Genomic DNA, 19,367 nt, shown 5'->3' with positions numbered 1-19,367 from the left:
CATTAGATATCCATATAAGGAACGCTCTACACCCTCTATTTCTGCAAAACCCTGTAGACTAGTAAGACTAGCAGGGTTTCATACAGGATTTTGAAGTAGAGGGCAAAAATAAGAAAAGTAACCAGAACATTTTGCTAAAAAAAAAGGTAAACTGTTATTTTAATACCCTGTGTAAAATTGCCAGCTATATGGACACTCAGTCATCAGTGGCGGATCCAGAGGTAGTTCGTTGGGTTCGTACGAACTACCCTTCCACTAAGTTGATACTTTATATTTAATACACCTAGGACCTGGCTAGCTAGCTAGCTTACTGTCATGACAATAGGGTACAAAGTTCTCTCTGCATAATGTGAGGGTGGGGCTGGCTATATTGACTCATCCAGCCACATGGTCGCAGTGATAATTGAGCCTGGCCATGAATCCTAACAAAAGGTCTAGATTGCAATCCTCCATTGACTCCTGGTTTAAGAAGAGTAAAGTTTCAGGTAAGGGAGAGTTCATGGCACTGCATACTGAATGATAGACACTGTATAGATAATTATAATTCTATAATAATTATATTGACTAATATAATAATCTAGATGATGCGTCAAGTCTACAGCCATGCAGTCTCCTCTTCAAGAGAACCACCAGCCACCATCGTCTCTCCTCCAGTCATCAACGTCTCTCCTCCATGCAGCCACCACCGTCTCTCCTCCAGTCATCAACGTCTCTCCTCCAGCCACCACCGTCTCTCCTCCAGTCACAACCATCTCTCCTCCAGTCACAACTATCTCTCCACTGGAACCACCAGCCACCTCCATCACCCCTCCGTGTTCATCGAAGCAAGCAACGAGATCTTCCGCTGAGGATCAGCCAATGGACATTGGTGCTCTCCTGAAAGAGAAGAAAGTGCAATCACTATCCCCAGAGCATGAGAATGGCTTTGCCTTGTGTTCTTTCAGATATAGGGAAATGTGGTTGATTAATGGGCGTGGTCAGCCAAAAATTTTGGCGCTATGCGCCGAGTGACACTCGCTTTGCGCGGCCAAGAAGTAAGAACCCCCCTTCCCTAAATCCTGGATCCGCCCCTGGTCATACAACCTAGTACCTGAATGCAAAAAAGGGCGGGAAATTGGAGCTATGGGGGGGGTATCCCCCCTTTCCGCCCCTGTATGACACCCTGACTAGTATACATGCAAGTACTCCACTTTCACTTTATTCTCTTCTCACAGGTACAGTATTTTTAGACTCAAGTTCTCTGATGCCATTCATGGAGGACCAAGCAAAAATCAACGGCATGCAGCACTGAGGGAGGGCTCTTCTCACTTGTGCAGTGGCTGAGCTGCACTTGAGGTACAATTAATCTATATACTGCCCTCTGTATTCAAATATATAGAAGGCAGTATTTAGTTTTGACATTAACTAATCGAATATCCTTGTTCTTAGTTCAAAGAGGTTTGTGATTTATAATTGTGAGTTTGCATTGTGTTTGCTTATCGATACGCAAACAGGGCTTCACCTATATATAGAGTATTTCCTTATAATGATACGCAATCATACTAATACAGAATGTTGTGTTGTATTATATATATAGGCAGCCCTCAAGTCTGCATACATTGAAGTAGTGCGTTAGGATGCTAGCATATACTTTTGCCTCACTCTTAATCCAGGGCCATATAGACGGGGGGGGGCAGTTTCCCCCCTGGCATTCTAGATCTGCCAAAATTACTGATCTAAACATGCCCAATGCTTTTATCGATTGAATGATGTCATGAAATTGAGATGTGGGCAGGGCTATCTGATGCACATGCTGACTGTTGAGAACGAGTGATGACCTTTTTTTTAGGTAAAATCTGAGCTCCACTGCGCCTCTGGAAGTAGGAGTACCTTTCTAGCTCAAGCTACCTTGTCTAATAAGTAGTGCCATAGCAAGTTGGAAGTTGCCATACTCAGAGGATATGAAATAACAGTTGACCTTTTTTTTAGGAAAAATTTTCAGCTGTTATTTTTCCACCCCTACAAACCTAAGCTATGTACGGCCCTGTAATTGGTACACTTATATGGATTCCCTCATATTAGGTGTACGCAAATACACATCAAGTAGACCACAAGAGAACAATGAATCATGAGCTAGTGGGACCAGCACACATGCACTCACAATCAGCTATAGCTATATAACAACATGAATAATAATATATACATATATATAATTATAGAGACCAACCTTGTTGGTGCTTTTTGAGTTTGTGCTAGGGATGCACTTTGTGCAGTGCCTGCCTGCATGGGCACACACACACACACACACACACACCCGCTGCAGGACCCAGTTTTGCATCTGTAGCAACTAGCAGATCCTGATGCCATGAATATGGCCGGTGCTGAGGGATGGGAAATAGCTTTGTCTGCTGATGATTTGTTTTGAACTTTACGAACGCGAACCCTGGAGACATGGCCACATTATTGTGAGTGGATGGTACACTGTACTAACCCCGCGATCCACTCCCATCAGATGATGACACACTAGAACCGCCGTTTGATAATTATAACAATACGAAACACTACATCATGGCCCTCACGGTTTCTGTGGCTGGGTTAGAGGATATCGACGACACTTCTGAGATCGAGACTGTCTGGATAATACATAATTGATTCTTATACTTTAATTTCCACGTACCTGTGGACAAGTGTGCACGGTCAGCCTCTACCCATATATAGAGTCGCGTCTATCATAGATAGCAAGAACTGTGTATAGCTAACGCTGGAACGTAATACTCACGTAGTGGTGGGTTGGAGCAGACTGATAGAGTAATAGAGGGATTGGCAACGGGAGTAACTCACGTGATCATTTCACATTGATTTCATGTTGATTTCCTCTCAACCATCTATTTCCTGGCACAACGCCCGCGAAATGAAGTAATATTACTTTTAGTTTGTTATTAGTCTCATGAGACTTTAGAATTGCATATAGTAAGGCTACACGTGTCCTGTGCTTTATTTAAAGTGAAGTCCAAGCGTGGAAGAATTGACTGTGGTGCTCTAGAGCTTGAAAACTAGTTATTATTGGTCTGTGCCCCTTTTTAAGAAGCACTGCTGTAGCCAAAATTAATGATGTTTTGCCTACAGATCCTGCTTATTTGTGTCTATGTTGACGATCGAACTGGCCTGCTTGGTTATAATTTCTTTTGTATGGTTTTAACCAAAATGCTAAAATGGAGGCTGTAAAGGACGAGAAAGTGTTATATTAGTTTTGTTGCGTCTCTGTTGATCAACTAGGCTGCATAAATTCTTGATTTTGATTTCCTTATTAAGCATGTTTTTTTTACTTTTAGCTATAAATGGAGGCTACAAAAGATGAAAAAAAGTCGATGACGTAGCGCATCACGGATAGTCACATTTTTTCGACCATTGCCAATCCCTTTCCTTACTTTATCTCTGGTTGGAGGGATTTGGGGGTGAGGGTCCGTGAGTACTTGTGTTTACTGGACAGAGGATGATGATAATATACACACTAATTTATGTGGCTGCTAGCTTCTAATGTGGGGTCGTTTGTCAGTCTAGTATATAGAGATCTTTATTGTCAAGGTGGAAGAAGCCATCTTCCGTAGTCTGAGGTGTTTTTTTGATAACTTATAATTATGGGGGGTCTCCCAGGTTGATTTAGATTTGAACGGGTGGCGGACATACGGTGTGAATCTAGGTTGTTCCCTAAGGTGGGTGGAGATCAGGCAGCGGATTAGAGAGCCAGGAGTTGTTGGACATGCAAGTACAGGAGTATGGTACGACAGATATTAGAGCTACATGATAAAGCACAACTATAACAACAACTCTCGTGTGTTTGTGCATTCTTTATAATAATTATATAGGTACTGCCTATTAATGGTAGCATGCTATCATATTCACGGGTCCCCCTCTCATGCAGGACTCATACCAATGACAAGCTGCGACGACTACATGTAGCTGTATAGTACTACCTGATGCGGCCTCTATCTACTCCATTGACCGTGAGGGCAGACCCCAAATGATACTGGGGCTAGTAGAACATGCCAAGACACTACGGGTGAGAGCTGTGCATGCTCTCTTTGTAATCATAATTAATTTATGCTGTGTGTCTAATATTGTGCTTGCAGCATCACAAGTAGCAGACCAGGGTTGCTGGAAGAGGTGGCCAGCAGCTGCTTGGTGGTGGTGCATGGTGAGGACGAGGAGGATGCCAATAGATGTGTCAGGAAGGCAGTGGCAATATGTCTGAATTATGATAAACAGAAGCATACTTGTACACTGTAATTAAATTTTGTTTGCACGTATTATTCATGACTTTGTATTATCTTAATTACTGTTGTTATTATGTTATTAAATCTGATGCAAACATTGGGTTGTATAATGGCTAAATGCTAGTGATAGTCAATCAATTCAGTGTTCGTCATTCTCTTGTGGGCGTGGTCAGTCAGTCCAATCACCAATGGGCAATAATCACTCCCAAACACCTCCTTACGAATCAGTCACATGAGGGAGGAGCCGCTCAGACACCACGAAATAATCCAGTCTCCTGAAGAAAAATAAATATGATTTTATATTAAACAGTAATGTACCTTAACGGCCACTCCTAACCATCTACGATATAAAAAGCCCACCTCCTACATAATTATAATGGCAAATGTTTTGTTATATAAAAAATAATGGTTCCGCTGTAGCTGTACAGTTTGCTCACACACACTGAAATTACACTCTATTTCTAGAGTAATGCGGGAGCACTCACCAGCCAGTGTTCTTGGCTCTGGCGTTGAACCTGTATGACCAGTAAGTGTATGCTCCAGCGAGGTCGGGATACAGGTGACGGAAGGTGTCCACAAAACCCTCCTCCAGTAGCTCTGTGAAGTCCTGTCTCTCCTCAGGCGTGAAACCAGCTGTCTTTGCGTTTGTCTTGGGGTTCTTCAAATCTGCACGTAGAATACACACATGCTTGTACACAAAGGGAACGCAAACTCAGATTGTTTGTTCAGAGACAAAATGTAAAATAAAACATGCATATAGAAAACGTTAACGTTAGTGGGTTCAAAAGGCACCTATCTTCTTTTACACACCGCTGTAGCCTTTCTTCTCAGCAGAGTGCCAGTAGACGTGGTAGCCAGGAATACCGAGCTGGTTCTGTGTGTATGTGTGTGGGGGGGGTTGTGTGAGAGTGTGTGTGTGGGGAGGGGGGTTGTGTGAGAATGTGTGTGTGTGGGGAGGGGGGTTGTGTGAGAGTGTGTGTGTGTGGGTGTGGGTGAGTGTGTGTGTGGTGAGGGGGGATTGTGTGAGAGTGTTTGGGGAGGGGGGTGAGTGTGTGGGGGGAGGGGGATTGTGTGAGAGTGTGTGTGTGTGTGGGGGGTGAGTGTGTGTGTGTGGGGGGGGTGAGTGTGTGTGTGTGGGGGGGGTGAGTGTGTGTGTGTGTGGGGGGGGGTGAGTGTGTGTGTACAGTGGCTGTCCTACCATAGGAAGCTCTTTCTCAATACACTTGGTTTCTTGTACACAGAATATGTCTGGGTCTTCCCTTGCAATGTACTCCAGACCACCATTCTGTACACAGTGTATAAAATGCGGTGGTTAATAATTGTAATTCATGGAGGAAACGATACCTTTATCCATGCTCTGATTCCATTCACATTCCACGAGCTAAATTTATTGGTCCATAATCTGAGTACATGTGATCAGTATCAGTTGATAACACAGTTGGAATGTATACCTCCAGTCTTTAGTTTGTCCTAATTCATTCCACTTGATACCATCCCAGTTCGTTTTGTTTTCCTTGCCCCTTTCTCTTTTGGCATGACTTGGACTGCAGATAGTGAGAGAGCTCTTGGAATGACCTCAAAATGGTGGTCGTAAGTCTTTGTAGGTACTATAAAGAATTGATGTGAAAAGAAATAATTATTGCAGGATGATGTTGAAAGTGAAACGTATTGGAGAGACCACTGTGAAGGATCGATACAATTGGAGGTATGTATAATTATACTACTGTATTGCCACAATGTTAATTTCTTTTGAACGTTGAAACATGGAGGTAGCTCCTCCACCTAGTCTAACTGCCTCGATTTCAAAACTTAGCTTTCCAGTAGCCATAGAATGAAGGCTAGGGTGTGGCTAAATTTACCTCCATTTAGGACGCGACCAGAGGATCAAGGCTGAACCACTGTAGATAATTAAGGTCACTAATTGGATTTCTCCGAACTTCTCCAGCACACTACTATAAGCTTAATTATTATTCAAGGGGGGGTCAAAAAAAATTTTTTTTCAGAAGCAGAGATACAAGTATTGAGGCCAGCCGTGGGTTGACCTCGAGAACAAGCCGCTTGATGGTATCGAGGCTAACACAAAAGCGCTGTATCTCTGCGCAAAATTGGCGAAAGAAAATTTGACCCCCTCTGCAAAATGACCCCCTCTGCAAAATAACTAAGGTCAAGTAACCTAGCCTCTTGTGGGATCCGAGACGCAACATTAAAAATCAACGTTAACTCACTTTCTGCTGATTTCTGATAACCTCCGTTGACCCCTAGCAGGGAACCATGAACCTTAACCCCCCAGACCTTGAACCTTGAGGGGGCGCTCACTGAGAACTGACACCAGTCAGCCACACACACAATAGAGTGAGTACAGGTAACTATATACATTGTACTCTATATAAAATACCAGCCTAATACAGTTCAGTACCTTAGAATCTTTAGGCCTCTTCTCTGTTTGCTGTATTATTCCACTCTTTCGATCGTAGCACTGTACCTGATACTTTATAATCAGTACGTTTTTTCTGTGCTCAGCTAGCTAGATATATCTAGGCTATTATACTAGGCCTCATCTTCAGTGCGGCCTGAGATCGAGGCTCAAAGATTCCCTTCCTCCTACGTTATTGACTTGTTGCAGTTCACCCATGTAGCGTGTGGGTTATAAACCGGGGCTCCGGAGCTGTAGTGCATGGTCGGGAAACTGGTCATCCACTTCCTACTGTCTTTCATTGTGATAGTCAGCAGGAGATCGTACTGCCTTTCATTAGGTGGTAGCCGTACTGCCTTTCATTAGGTGGTAGCCCTCCTACCTTTCATTAGGTGGCAGCCCTACTGTCTTTCATTTGAAAGTCAGCAGCCCTACTACAGTGGTAGTAGTTCCTTAGTTGCTACTGGCCAGTAGTTTTTTTTTATACTTAGTATAAATGCTGATAGTGCTAGATTTTAATAAGTATTAAATACTTATTAAAATCTAGTGCACTATCAGCATTGGTGGGTCCTACTTCTTATACTGTCTTTGATTAGGAAGCGAGTACTACTTGTCTTTCATTAGGCAGTATTGCTTTGCTAATAATTTATAAGAGAAACAATCGTGTACATGTACGTATTGTGATTCTTGCTATATAAATATTAGCATAGGTAAAAGAGTGAACGTCACACAACATAAAATTGCACAAGTAGCTACAAGTACATGCCGTCGCAAAACAAGTCCATTCAAGGCCCATTCCATATAATTATAATCGTTCATTGTTTGCCAACTGCACTGAAAAAGTTATATGCCTTGATTATATAATTATAGAGACATCATTATTATTGGCCCACTCAAAAGGCATCTATATGCAAGTTTATAGAGTTCCATTAGATCTAGAGAAGTGGAAGAAAAGAACGTGTGGGTGTTGATAATGACAAGAGTTCATGATAATGATTATAATTATAGCCACCACACAATAAAACAATAACACATTAATGGTGGTGACCTAGGTAACGTGTTTGATGACTAGCCTAGTAACTACACAGTTCTCTAGTGAGCATATCACCAGCTCTTCAGGAGGAATCTTGTACTCCTGTGTGTGTGTGTGGGTGTGTGTGTGTGTGTGTGTGTGGGTGTGTGGGTGTGAAGGTGTGTGAAGGTGTGAGTGACTATAAATTCCACTGTTCGCGTTACTAGCTTAATTTGGTTGATATCTGATGAAGACATGCAGAAGTTCTAGTAAAAGTGTAGGTCTTTATAACGCCTTGTGTTGCGTATAACTATATACATTAAAATACTTAGAAACTGGGCAAAAACTCTTACGAAACATTTTTGTGGTGTGTGCTTTGAGATGGTTACCTTGATTATACTCTGTGTATTATTACACGAGTGGATGCCTTGCAATGGTGTTAGGTCACCCTCAATCATGCCCAATAAATCAGACGCCTGAATGAGAAAACAATCATTATCACTAATCATTATTATTGTATAGAATTAAGAGAGTGGGTTAATACCACATCTTTGAACGGCCATAACTTTTGTTCCGTTGGTACACTTTATAAATTTCAGAAGAAGAGAGTGAGGATAAGATCTTATCCTGATAAGTGATCTGCACTGAATAAGAGATACCTTTGCATCAGCCTCATTTGAATGCAGTGCAACAAGTAGAATATTTTGTGAAGTGTCTTTAATTCCCAATTTCTTGAAAGATTCGCTGATCTGTACATAATAATTATGATGTCATACACCATCACTGCTTACGTTTGTTGAAGGAGAGAGAGAGAAAATTATTTCAGAGTAGACGCTTCTAGTTTTCAGCTGGTTCTCTGGCCACTACAGCTTTGTACACTGCACACAGAACGTGGAACGTACTAGCAACCTGTGGGAAGTGTGAGGGTGTGTGTGGGTGTGGAGTGTGTGCATGTGTGGGTGATGGTGGTTGGTGGTGGTGGTTGGTACTAACCACCTCTAGACATAAATAACCATCTAGAATCGCACGTTAGGATATTAAAAGCAAATTTGTCAGGAAATTGAATATTAAAACTTGGGAATATTTTAGGCATATTTTATTACATGTACCTGCATGTTGTGCATGACATATAATTACATCTTCCAATGCTGCAGCTAATAATTATAGCCTATGATAGCTTACTTGTTGTAGTCTACCCAGGGACAGTCCAGAGTGTACATTGGTAGACTGTCACTCATGTATAGCATGAGACGCTTCATGTTCCTGCAACCAACCTAGGGGAGAGGGCCGGGGGAAATTGCTGACATTGGATCAATGGTTATGGATGTTGAAATAATTATGGTCAACCCTTCAATGATTAAAGGACTCTTTCAGCTGCCATAACTTGAATCCAATTTCAACCATTTTCTGATTTTCGGAAAGCTTAGAAAGAGATTCGCCAATTTTCCCAATACCATGGAAAATTGATCCAAGGGCAAAAAATTAATGACAAATTATGGTCTCGACTAAATTTTGGATTAAAACACATCATTTGAAAGGCCTATTTCTAAAAAATCATAAACATTTTGACATTGGATAAATGATACTATTACTATATAATACATATGTTAGATACCTACTCGAGTTATCGACAATCACAATAATTAAGATAGCTACTAAAGCACTCCCTCCACACACACACTCACTTTAGGTACAAAACAGAAGATGATTCTTTTTTCATCATTAAACAAGAGATGAGAATGGAAGTCAGTGAGGCGGTCCTCATCCAGAAGTGGAGGTCATGCTCAGCTCCCGGAGGTGGAGGCCAGGGGTTGAACTGGCTACTATTGTACCAGTTCACGTACACGGTGTATATATAGTGGCTTCAAGTGATAAAGTGATGATATAGTCATAATAAATACTGATATACAAATCTAACAAGGCCTCACTGAATATGCTCGGTACTACTAGGGACTGAGTCGTCCCTGCAATGAGCGTGCATGACTGGCTCCGAAATACCAATAACTATACATCCATTGACTATACCTGAAATATCGGCAGGACAGCACACATGCACCTCAATGCCTTCAGGTTAAGAAGAGTGAATCGATTTGCAGAACCGAACTCCCAAAGCTGACATGATGCTTAGTCATCATCCAGTTCGGAGGGGTTGTTCGTTATTGGGTCAAAGGTGGCTACTGGCAAGTGTGGTGTATGTCAGTGAGTGGGTGTTCACAATTGAACCAGCTGGTTGGAGGGGATCTACTTGCCATCATGGTGATCATGCACCTTCTTGTGAGAGGTTCTATATATTGTGTACAGTGCATGCAACACAATGTAGACAGCATTTGAGTGATTTGGCTAAAATCAATTCACACACATACTACACACAAAGACTCTAATTAGAAATACAATTACTCTACACAAGTACATACACTACAGTCACTACTCTTTTTTTTTTATTTCCACCTGCAGACAAAGTGCATGCATGGTGCCAGCACATCACACAAAATTCGAAAAACAGGAACAAATTAAAAACTTACACTTTGTCCTTTAATTAATATACATTTTTTTTCTATCGCCATTTTTGCAGAGCTTTTTTTATAAAACCTAGCGAAGGCAAACCCTGGAGACAGAAAGTATAATGGTTTACTTATACAATATTGTGAGTGGATGGTACTAACCCCTCCCTTCCCTTCGCCCAGGGATGTCCACCGACTGCACAACAGAGAAGTAAAGCACATGTTAATTTGTCAAACCACCATGCACTTAAAAATGACTCACGCTGGTTTTTCCAAAGGATTGGAGGGCAATTCTTATTTCCCCCTTCGTGGTTCGGGGAGGGAGGCCTCCCAAGTATATTTCTGAGCTGGATGCCGTCTGTGAGGGGGTGGAGGAACCAGTTATACATGATGTATATTCAACTCATTATTAAATATTATCCTCCAAAATAGTAACATGCATATAATTATATATATACGATTCCTCGAGCATGAATATCATTGTGAATGCGTATATATATATAGTGGTTAGCTCTCTATAGATTTCTGTGTTAGAGTAGTATAGTGTTGTTGTTGGCTTTGTTCATGTGAGACAGTGACTCAAAAGTTATACACAACTCCAATGCATCTTGTCGACCTATTGATAGGCGTACTTTTTCCATTTAAAAAACTCGAGCCCCCCCCTCCTATTGTGAAATTGCTTCATACACCACTGATACAGATATAGATATAGAACACGCACACATGCATGCCGATACAACATAAAACAAATCGTTTGCGCGGCTTGAATTTATACAAATAGCCAATCTTGTACTATATATAATTCGGGAATTCGAGCATAACTGCATATAATACATGTATGCGTGCACATGGTCACTCACTGAACGTTTCCTCTTAGGTGGAGGGGGTATTGTGGACAGACTAGCGGGAACCTGTGGACCGGAGGGAGTGCAGGGGTCAATGACATGAACTCAAGTAATAGTGCAGAGCACATGCATGCATGCCACGTAATAACTACAATCAGACATACATAACGAATGGCGTGCTAATGGTTGTTTTTATGTTGCTAACTGCATGTGGATATGAACAATAGTATGTTATAGCCAATAATATACTTCATTATAGGGGCGATTGCCAAGCGATTCCAATATATCACTCTATATGATACTACTGGACACTCACGCATATATTAAGAGTCAGGGCCATTGGGCCCAGCATTAGAGGTGGGGCTGGTGGGTTAGGAGTGGCCTGTGAGGGAATTGGAGGAATCACATGAACTAAATCAAGTACATGCTTCCGTACTATTGTACTACAAACACCTAGTGATAACTGGTTCAGTCTTGTATACGATGCGAGTGCATAAAAACAGCTGCCATAATTATATACTAAACAGGGCTTCACCTATATAGCCTTACACAGCTCAATATAATCATACTGAATGATATAGGTCTGCATACATTGAAGTAGTATAGTGGTAGCTTAATCCTGCACACTTGTATATAGTTTTATTATTTATTCTGAGCAGTATTCTCAGGAGGCAAACATTTACGAAACGAAGCCAATGCACACGAGAAAAAATAATAGACCACTAGTAATTTTATAGACCACTATATAGACCATGCACCAGAGAACAAGTGTATAATTTTGAGTTATGACAACCCTAGTGGGACCAGCACTGCATGCACACACACAACACTGAGTATTAACTATAATAACATGGATAGAGACTAACCTGGTTTTCGCATCTTTGGCTATTGCAATTTGTACACGGTGTGCCCCCCTGGGCACACACACACCCGCTACAGAGCCCGGTCTTGCATCGGCAGCATAGGGCAGACATGCTGTGGTTAGATGAGCAGTTCACAATGAAGCAGTTCGACGAGTCGGTTTTAGTTAATTGCTGATTGTTCTGCACCAGCACTGCCCGCTCTTTTATAGCGATTATGAGCGGAAGTGGGCGTGGGGCCACAGCTACGTACACCCACTATTTCTAGTAATTTACATGAGTCAACACCCACACAGTACAAATAATTATGAGTATTGAATTTTCGATGATTCCGCTAGATACGGTATATACACAGTACATTGTAATACATGTAGTTGATGGCTTTGTTGCCAGATCCAAATGTTCACAGCTAAAATGTGTGTAAATATTGGAAAACAAGTCCATTCAACTCCGTTAAACTGCCTCACCGCAGAGGAGGTACGACATCCGCGTGTCTTAAACACACATTCCTGAACTTTGACCTAAGGAATGTGTGTCCACGGATGTCGTACCTCCTCTGGCGCATGGCCTCACCGTATATAGGCCGTCACATTGGTCTACTTGGACCAAGTCTTGGTAAAGATCAATAATCACACAAGTCAGATTAATGTTGGGGAGAATGGAAAATTTAACCACAGTAAGATAATCAACAATAACAATAAGATAAGAACAAACAAGCAACAACAAATATTATTTTAGTTCAGTTACCCTCCTCAAGTAAAGCATTAATTGGACCTCTTCAAAGAAGGTCTTGTTGGAGGTGGTCATGTGACTAACCTGCACAACAGAGAAGTATAACATAACTTAATTGGCCAAACCACCACTCTTAATAATGGCTCACATGCACTGGTGGTTCCAAAGCAGTGGAGAGCCTCCCTGATATCCCCTGCTGTTGTACACGCACGTAGGTAAGGGCACTGCCTGTGAGGGGGTGGAGGAACCTCAGTCTCAGCTTTGCTTGTAAGGGTGGTAAGGTAACATTTTTGTCTTGAAATTTTATTATACAGATTTGTTGAAGAGATCATGTTTGCCACAAATACTGCAATCTGATTGGCTAAAGAAAGTGTTCTATCCAACTTGTACACTTACTTAGAAAATCGTATAATTATACACTTAGAAAATCATGTAGCAGAATAGATTCCCCAAGTCAACTCCTTCAGCCCTATATATATATATATTGACCTGACCACAAAACGCTTGCAACACACATGGCTAACAAGCATTCGACATAATACGGAACTACATGCATTCATATACAATATACATGCCCTCACGGTTTCTGGGGGGGGAGGGAGATTACTGTGGCTGGGTTCGCTGTGGCTGGGTTGGTCGAGGAGGATGTGGCTGGGTTAGTCGAGGAGGTGGGGTCACGGTTTCTGAGGGGAGACTGTAATTATAGCTGGTGGGGATATAGCTGCATGGTGCTGGTGGTGGAATTGACTCTGTACACTCATAATTATGTGTATTTACGAGAAGTGTATACTTGGAATCTGCATGTATGAATTAATGATTATACATGACCCTCACGGTTTCTACTGATGTTCCATGGGTAGTCAAGGTCGTCTGTATAAGGAAGCAGATGTCAGTGACATTTACGAGAAGTGTATACTTGGAATCTGAATTAATGATACTATAGCTATAGCACTCACTATATATAATTAAATGTACATCATGCATGTGTAACGAATGGCAAGCTAAATAATCGTTTTATGCTGCATGTTAAAATGTTAAATGTTAAAATACTGCTGTGTGTTATAGCCAATAATTCATTATAGGGGCAATTTCAACATAGCCTGCATTCTTACGAATGTATAATATACAGGACACAAATACGCATGCTTGCATGTTCACTCACCACACATTTCCTTACTCTTTCAGGATTGGAGTTGGGGTAGTGGTTGGAGTTCCAACATAGCACACTCTATATGATACTACTGGACACTCAAGCTGCATCTCTTTAGCCTCAGGGTAATTGGGCCCCGCCCGCGCGGTAGCTAGGGTTGGAGGTGGGGCTGGTGGGTTAGGGAGTTGGGGCATGGACCAGCGCTGACACTCACGTTACATCGTTTCAGCCTTAGTGTAATTGGGCCGATAGCAGCTAGGGCTGGATGGTGGGATAGTAGCTGGTGGGTTAGGACCAGCCTGTGAGAGAATCAGTGCATGACATCAAGTACATGCTTCAATATTATTTTATATACCGTATAGCGCGAAATTTCCGAGGCACTTATATTTCGTGCATTGGCCTCTAAAAGCCATTTCGTTGCACAATGTTCGCGGAATGACTGCTTACCGGAAGCCATGCCTTTAAATCTTTGCATGATAGCAGGTAATTCTAATTAAAGAACAATTTTCGTGTAGATTTCTAACCCACAAAATGTCGCGCTATACGGTACATGGTTAGAAAAATTGCGTCTATATTGAACGCACCGTGAAAACTCACCTCACATCTTTTAACCCCCAGCCTCAGCGTGGGGTCTGTGGTAGCTGGTAGAGTTGATGCATTAGGCTGTGAGGAATCAGTGCATGATATGAATAATTAACTAAATCAAGCAGTATGCTTATATGCATGGCTAGAAAAATTGTGTCTATATTGAACGCACCATGAAAACTCCTCGCATCCAACAAATTAATTTTTTGAAAATGCACATGGGAAAATTATAGACCACCAGAGACTCTATGACAACTAACTCATGAGCTAGTCGGCCAAGCACTGCACACACACTTACAACACTGAGTGACTTAGCTATATTATATATAATAACATGGATAGAGACTAACCTGGTTAGTACAGCTACTTCTTGTAGCAGGGAGGCAATTTGTGCAGTGCCTGCCTCCCTGGGCACACACGCAGGTGTGGCAAGAGCCAGTGCTGCACTTGCAGCTGCATTTAGATGCCATGGGCTTTTCTTTTCGTGTATAGATCAGTTTAGAGGTAATTACCGAATGTATAGCCACACCTAATTCCGCATCCTGAGCGTGATATACATGCATACACTATAACTACTGCGCGCTAAGACGCTCGGCAATTACATATATTATACATGGTAAACATCTATATAACGCAGAAACAAAAACATAAAACAAATGTTATAATTATTGATAACGTTTGTGGGACTAGAACATCTTTGAATTTATATGATAGCTTGCAAAAGCTACAAACTACAAATAAAAGCCTCTATCTGTTCGGGAATTTGAGCGTGTATAACTGTAATACAGAACACTCACGCATAATTATAATTATATACACACACATGTATGGTCACTCACTGAGCATTTCCTCTTAGGTGGAGGAAGGACAATCACACCATCGGGTAGCTGTGGAGGGGGGTTCAGGGGTCAATGACATAAGTGCAGAGCATACATGCATATACCGTATAGCGTGAAATGTTCGAGGGGCTTAATTTTCGCGGATTTCGTGGGTGCAATCCTACACGAAAATTAAGCCCACAAAAATTGTTAGAATTATCTGCTGTAACGTGCAAAGATTTAAAGGCGTGGCTTCCGATAAGCTAGCCTCGATTCCAGGCCGAGTTGTTTCTAGCTAGGCCTGGTGTTGATTGTATCTGGGCGTGGTTAGGAACCAAAAAACAAGAAGCAGAGAGATTTGCAAGAACAACACACCTGTCGACAAGGGCCGGCAGTGTTGGTCCTACATGTAGTCCATCACAAAGGGCAGTGAGTGAAAGCAAGAACTTCCTTTATTTAGAATAATAGCGCATGCATTGCAGAATGCAGAGGCTGCAAAAACGCATTGATTTTACAATGACTTCAATGTAAAAGGGCGTGCCAGCTCAGCACAATTTTACAGCGGAAGCTATACAGGAAGTAGTTAGTGGGCGTTCAAAAAGCAATCAAAATTCCAGGCTCTTAAACGAATAAGACTATTAACGCTTGCAGATGACAATCTAGAGCTAGAGGAAGTATCAGAAGTAGGGGTGGGGACAAGGCCTCCATCCCCACCCACTAATGATGATTGAGCGAATAACGAAGGACACTCACCTCACATCTTTTTACCCTAATTCTTAGGGCCATTGGGGTGGAGTTGCGGGCAAAAGCCAGAGCTGCATCTACTGATACAGCTGCCATATGGATGATGTAGTCTATACGTGGCTGAGAATCCAAATGCACAGGTACTGATACTTGCAGTAGAGTTGCAGTAAAGAGGCCAATAAAGCATGTCTGATGTGCAGGTACAGTCAATCAGTGGGCCACAACATAATTATATAAAGATGCATGCAACACAGACAGAAATAATATTGGAGGTGTCTATATATAATCCTACATAAATAACTGCAACATAATTATTCTAGTAATACGGTACCTTATTTCCCTCACTTGAGTGCTTTCAACGTTGTCTGGCACAGTGGGTGTACAGTCATTATAACTCCCTCTGCATGTGCAGCAAGTGGTCTGTTATCTTGGTGTCATTTGGGTTAAATCATGAAGACATCTGTACAACAAGAACAACAATTGGTTATCCATTGCAATTGCAGAATGCAGAATACAATGTAACAAACGGCGTAATTAAATTTTAATCAGCACACATAATTATTTTACATATATGCATATATGTACACAACAAATCTACTTACCAGTTGACTTCAATGTTGTTCGTGGTGAGTTGGATTCGCCGGCATTAGTACTCTTCTTTCTGGCCCTGTTGAGCAGCACATGGTCAGATCTACGCATGCACATTAGATGTCAATTTGTCACAAGGGCTGCAGGCAGACCAGCTAGCCCCACCCCCTTCTTAAGCAACATGCATGGTATAGTACACAACAAGACTAATAGTTGATGATTTCTTGCTTCACATGTTCAGAGCAAAAGACTACTCAGAGAACTGATCTCTCTGTGCAGCTGACTATTTATATTATTCGTATCCCAACTCGGAAGTTCGTAGTACAACCTCAAATTTAGCTATGAAATAAAATAGCCCGAAACAAATCACTGATCTAAGAACACCATCAAACATAACTTTTTAGCTTTGAAATGGACGTACAGCCATTCCTATCCTACTGGCTTTCAGTAGATTTTTTTGCTACTGAAAGCCAGTTGCCATAATAAAACAAGTCCATTCAGGCCCATTCCGTTTGCAAATGTTCCAATCTCTTGTAGTAGTAGCTCAGAGTCTTGTACCCTCGTCCCAGCAGCTGGATAGAGAGAGAGAGAGAGAGAGAGAGAGAGAGAGAGAGAGAGAGAGAGAGAGAGAGAGAGAGAGAGAGAGAGAGAGAGAGAGAGAGAGAGAGAGAGAGAGAGAGAGAGAGAGAGAGAGAGAGAGAGAGAGAGAGTGTGTGTGTGTGTGTGTGTGTGTGTGTGTGGTATTGCATGAAACAGCTGGGTTCTTTACTTAAAAAAATCAAAAATCAAATATTAGTACAATGGGAGGGTACACATGGTGTCATACGGGGGGGGAGGGGATATCCCCCCTAAAATTTGCATTCAGATACTAGTTGTATGACTGAGTGTCCATAGCTGGCAATGTAACATACAATCAATATGCCCAGATACAATCAATACCAGGCCGTATTTTTCAACTTCGTTTTTTTTTTAATCGGCCTAGGACCGAGGCTACAAGATGTGATGCTTGTAACGAAAAAAACCTCAATCTCACTGATCAGGAACACAATTGTTCACTCACCCACCTGAATGTCTGTCTCTTTCTCTGGAGGCTTCCACAGTACGACACAATCCTCACATGACCACAATCCTCACACGACTTGGAGAGGGTCTCAGGAACCCAAACCATCGCATACAGTCCACGTAGTTACAATGGATGTCTCGGGTGGAGAAGGAGGGGAAGTGGATGGAAACAGTTGAGAATCTCCTACAGATGAAACAGAGTCTGAGACGTAGTGTGCTATACAATTATTGACGACTAAAATTACAGAAAAGGGGAAGATTTAGGGTTGGTAGATTATGCTGGCACTATTTTGAGCATAATAGCACATTCTTAGTGAGAATTATGCTGGCATATATAGTAGGCACCTTTATGAGAATAATAGGCAGGTTTTGGATACAGGTCATACAAGTATGGAATGTGCACACTGGCGTGAGTGATGGCAGAAAGTAGATTACATCACCCACACACTTGATTGCTCAGTGTGCAAGCCCATGACAGATACAGGAAGTCACGTTACTCTCTGCATACATCTGATGTACAGTATTCCTACGTTCGATGCTCTCTTCTCTATTATACTCTTGATAACTTGAGCTGTTAACTTGAGCATAAAAGAATAGCAATGTTTATCTCGAACATAATCTACCAACCCCTAGAAAGAGTGGATAGTAGTATTAAATTGAACGGCCATAACGTTAGTACTTGAAGGGGACCTCTATCCGTTGTGTCAATAACATTAAGCTTAGGCCTTTCAGATGATGTGCTAAAATGTATACCACAGTCTTTTTCATTGTTGATATTCGACCATGTTTACTGCTATTTTCTGCTATTTCTGCGAATGAAAGTAAAATTGCAAATCTATACTCGCAGAAAATTAGAAAATGCAATGAATATAATTAAAACCACTGCGAGTACTTAGAAACGCTACGATTGAATTTAGCAAAATGAGCTAAACAGTGAAATCGCAGACAAATCTACCTGTCACTTAAGCCAATTCTAGGGACTCCAATGCTGCAAATTGCTACTATATAGCCAGTCTCACCTAGTTGGGCGGAGCCCGACCGTCTCTGACGGGAGGTCGGGTTTCAAGCCTATGTCAGGATTTGTCTTGCTGAATTATGTAACACGCTGTAAGCAGCTATGAATAATCATTTTATTCTATGAATATTATTATTCTGAAGTGGGTACGGGTGTTAACCAATTTTACCTTGCTTGAGGTTGCGCAACCGGACGTGACACCGACCACAGTAGAAATGCTGCAATCTGATTGGGCTGCAAATATAGTTGCAGCAAAGACAAATCCTTACATAGGCTTGAAACCCGACCTCAGGGACGGTCGGGCTCTGCCCAACTTAAGTCTCACCCTAGACTAGCATTCTCAGCATTTACATAACAACATGGTCACTCACATGTGACGTACGTCCCGTGCTCTCTGCTAGGCTGTGTAGGTGAGGAAGGAGGGGCTGGGGGAACAGCTATAGGGACCAGTGGTTTGTGAGGGAATGGGAGGGGTCGGGGAACATAAAACTAAATGATAACGGTACAAATGTCTCTCCTATGTTGCTGTGTCATGGGCTACAGTACAGAAGAGGAAAACACACACACAGAAATCCAGCATTGGGTCTCACCAATATTCCAAAGTAAGCTGGAGTCTTTGATCATAGATAGTAAAGGGAATGTATTCCCTTTACTATCTATGCTTTGATCGACCAGGTACAGGTACGTACGTACTACTGCGAAAATAAGGGGTGGGGCTGGCCTAGAGCACTAAGTGTGGCCTGGGGCTGGGTTCGAGGCTATCCATGCACATGACGTCAACTAATTCGA

At 41.9% G+C, this 19,367-nt stretch overlaps 2 protein-coding genes and 2 long non-coding RNA genes across 5 annotated transcripts; all 4 read right to left on the bottom strand.

Moving 5' to 3' along the window:
* Positions 1-4,262: 4,262 nt before the first annotated feature.
* LOC135349781 (recombination repair protein 1-like) lies at positions 4,263-6,885 on the bottom strand. The gene is made up of 8 exons (XM_064548390.1): positions 6,882-6,885; positions 6,479-6,530; positions 5,705-5,797; positions 5,598-5,655; positions 5,452-5,538; positions 5,064-5,127; positions 4,739-4,919; positions 4,263-4,528 (listed from the first exon to the last, which is right to left on the bottom strand). Exons 1-8 carry the CDS (start codon positions 6,883-6,885, stop codon positions 4,471-4,473), a joined length of 597 nt encoding a protein of 198 aa, XP_064404460.1. The 3' UTR covers positions 4,263-4,470.
* A 762-nt stretch (positions 6,886-7,647) lies between these two features.
* LOC135349626 (uncharacterized) lies at positions 7,648-9,011 on the bottom strand. Of its 2 annotated transcripts, none has more exons than XR_010398948.1 (5): positions 8,861-9,011; positions 8,470-8,587; positions 8,338-8,427; positions 8,068-8,154; positions 7,648-7,801 (listed from the first exon to the last, which is right to left on the bottom strand). It is a non-coding gene; the product is annotated as an uncharacterized LOC135349626 (long non-coding RNA). The 2 variants fall into 2 exon arrangements; XR_010398950.1 differs by having other exon boundaries at positions 8,338-8,422.
* Positions 9,012-9,565: 554 nt separating this feature from the next.
* Positions 9,566-12,055, bottom strand: LOC135349625 (uncharacterized). The gene is made up of 7 exons (XM_064548171.1): positions 11,891-12,055; positions 11,341-11,406; positions 11,040-11,090; positions 10,442-10,537; positions 10,342-10,375; positions 10,201-10,283; positions 9,566-10,126 (listed from the first exon to the last, which is right to left on the bottom strand). The coding sequence occupies exons 1-7, from the start codon at positions 11,996-11,998 to the stop codon at positions 10,103-10,105; spliced, it is 462 nt and encodes a 153-aa protein (XP_064404241.1). The 5' UTR covers positions 11,999-12,055; the 3' UTR covers positions 9,566-10,102.
* A 477-nt stretch (positions 12,056-12,532) lies between these two features.
* Positions 12,533-17,235, bottom strand: LOC135349628 (uncharacterized). Its single transcript, XR_010398952.1, has 8 exons — positions 16,516-17,235; positions 15,923-16,373; positions 14,364-15,238; positions 13,779-14,065; positions 13,451-13,486; positions 13,198-13,299; positions 12,765-12,844; positions 12,533-12,700 (listed from the first exon to the last, which is right to left on the bottom strand). It is a non-coding gene; the product is annotated as an uncharacterized LOC135349628 (long non-coding RNA).
* Positions 17,236-19,367: the final 2,132 nt, after the last annotated feature.

Source organism: Halichondria panicea, chromosome 16 (assembly GCF_963675165.1).
Source record: "Halichondria panicea chromosome 16, odHalPani1.1, whole genome shotgun sequence".
In the NCBI taxonomy this organism is placed as follows: domain Eukaryota; kingdom Metazoa; phylum Porifera; class Demospongiae; order Suberitida; family Halichondriidae; genus Halichondria; species Halichondria panicea.
This window is presented reverse-complemented; position numbering and strand designations above follow the sequence as displayed.

Coding starts and splice junctions, on each gene's coding strand:
- LOC135349625 (XM_064548171.1), bottom strand. CDS start 11,998: ATGTCTGCCCTATGCTGCCGATGCAAGACCGGGCTCTGTAGCGGGTGT. Junction 10,376..10,441: donor AATCCTTTGGAAAAACCAGC/GTGAGTCATTTT, acceptor TCTGTTGTGCAG/TCGGTGGACATCCCTGGGCG. Junction 10,127..10,200: donor TATTAATTAAAGGACAAAGT/GTAAGTTTTTAA, acceptor CTTTGTCTGCAG/GTGGAAATAAAAAAAAAAGA.
- LOC135349781 (XM_064548390.1), bottom strand. Junction 5,539..5,597: donor GAATCAGAGCATGGATAAAG/GTATCGTTTCCT, acceptor CACTGTGTACAG/AATGGTGGTCTGGAGTACAT. Junction 5,128..5,451: donor TTGAGAAAGAGCTTCCTATG/GTAGGACAGCCA, acceptor ACATACACACAG/AACCAGCTCGGTATTCCTGG.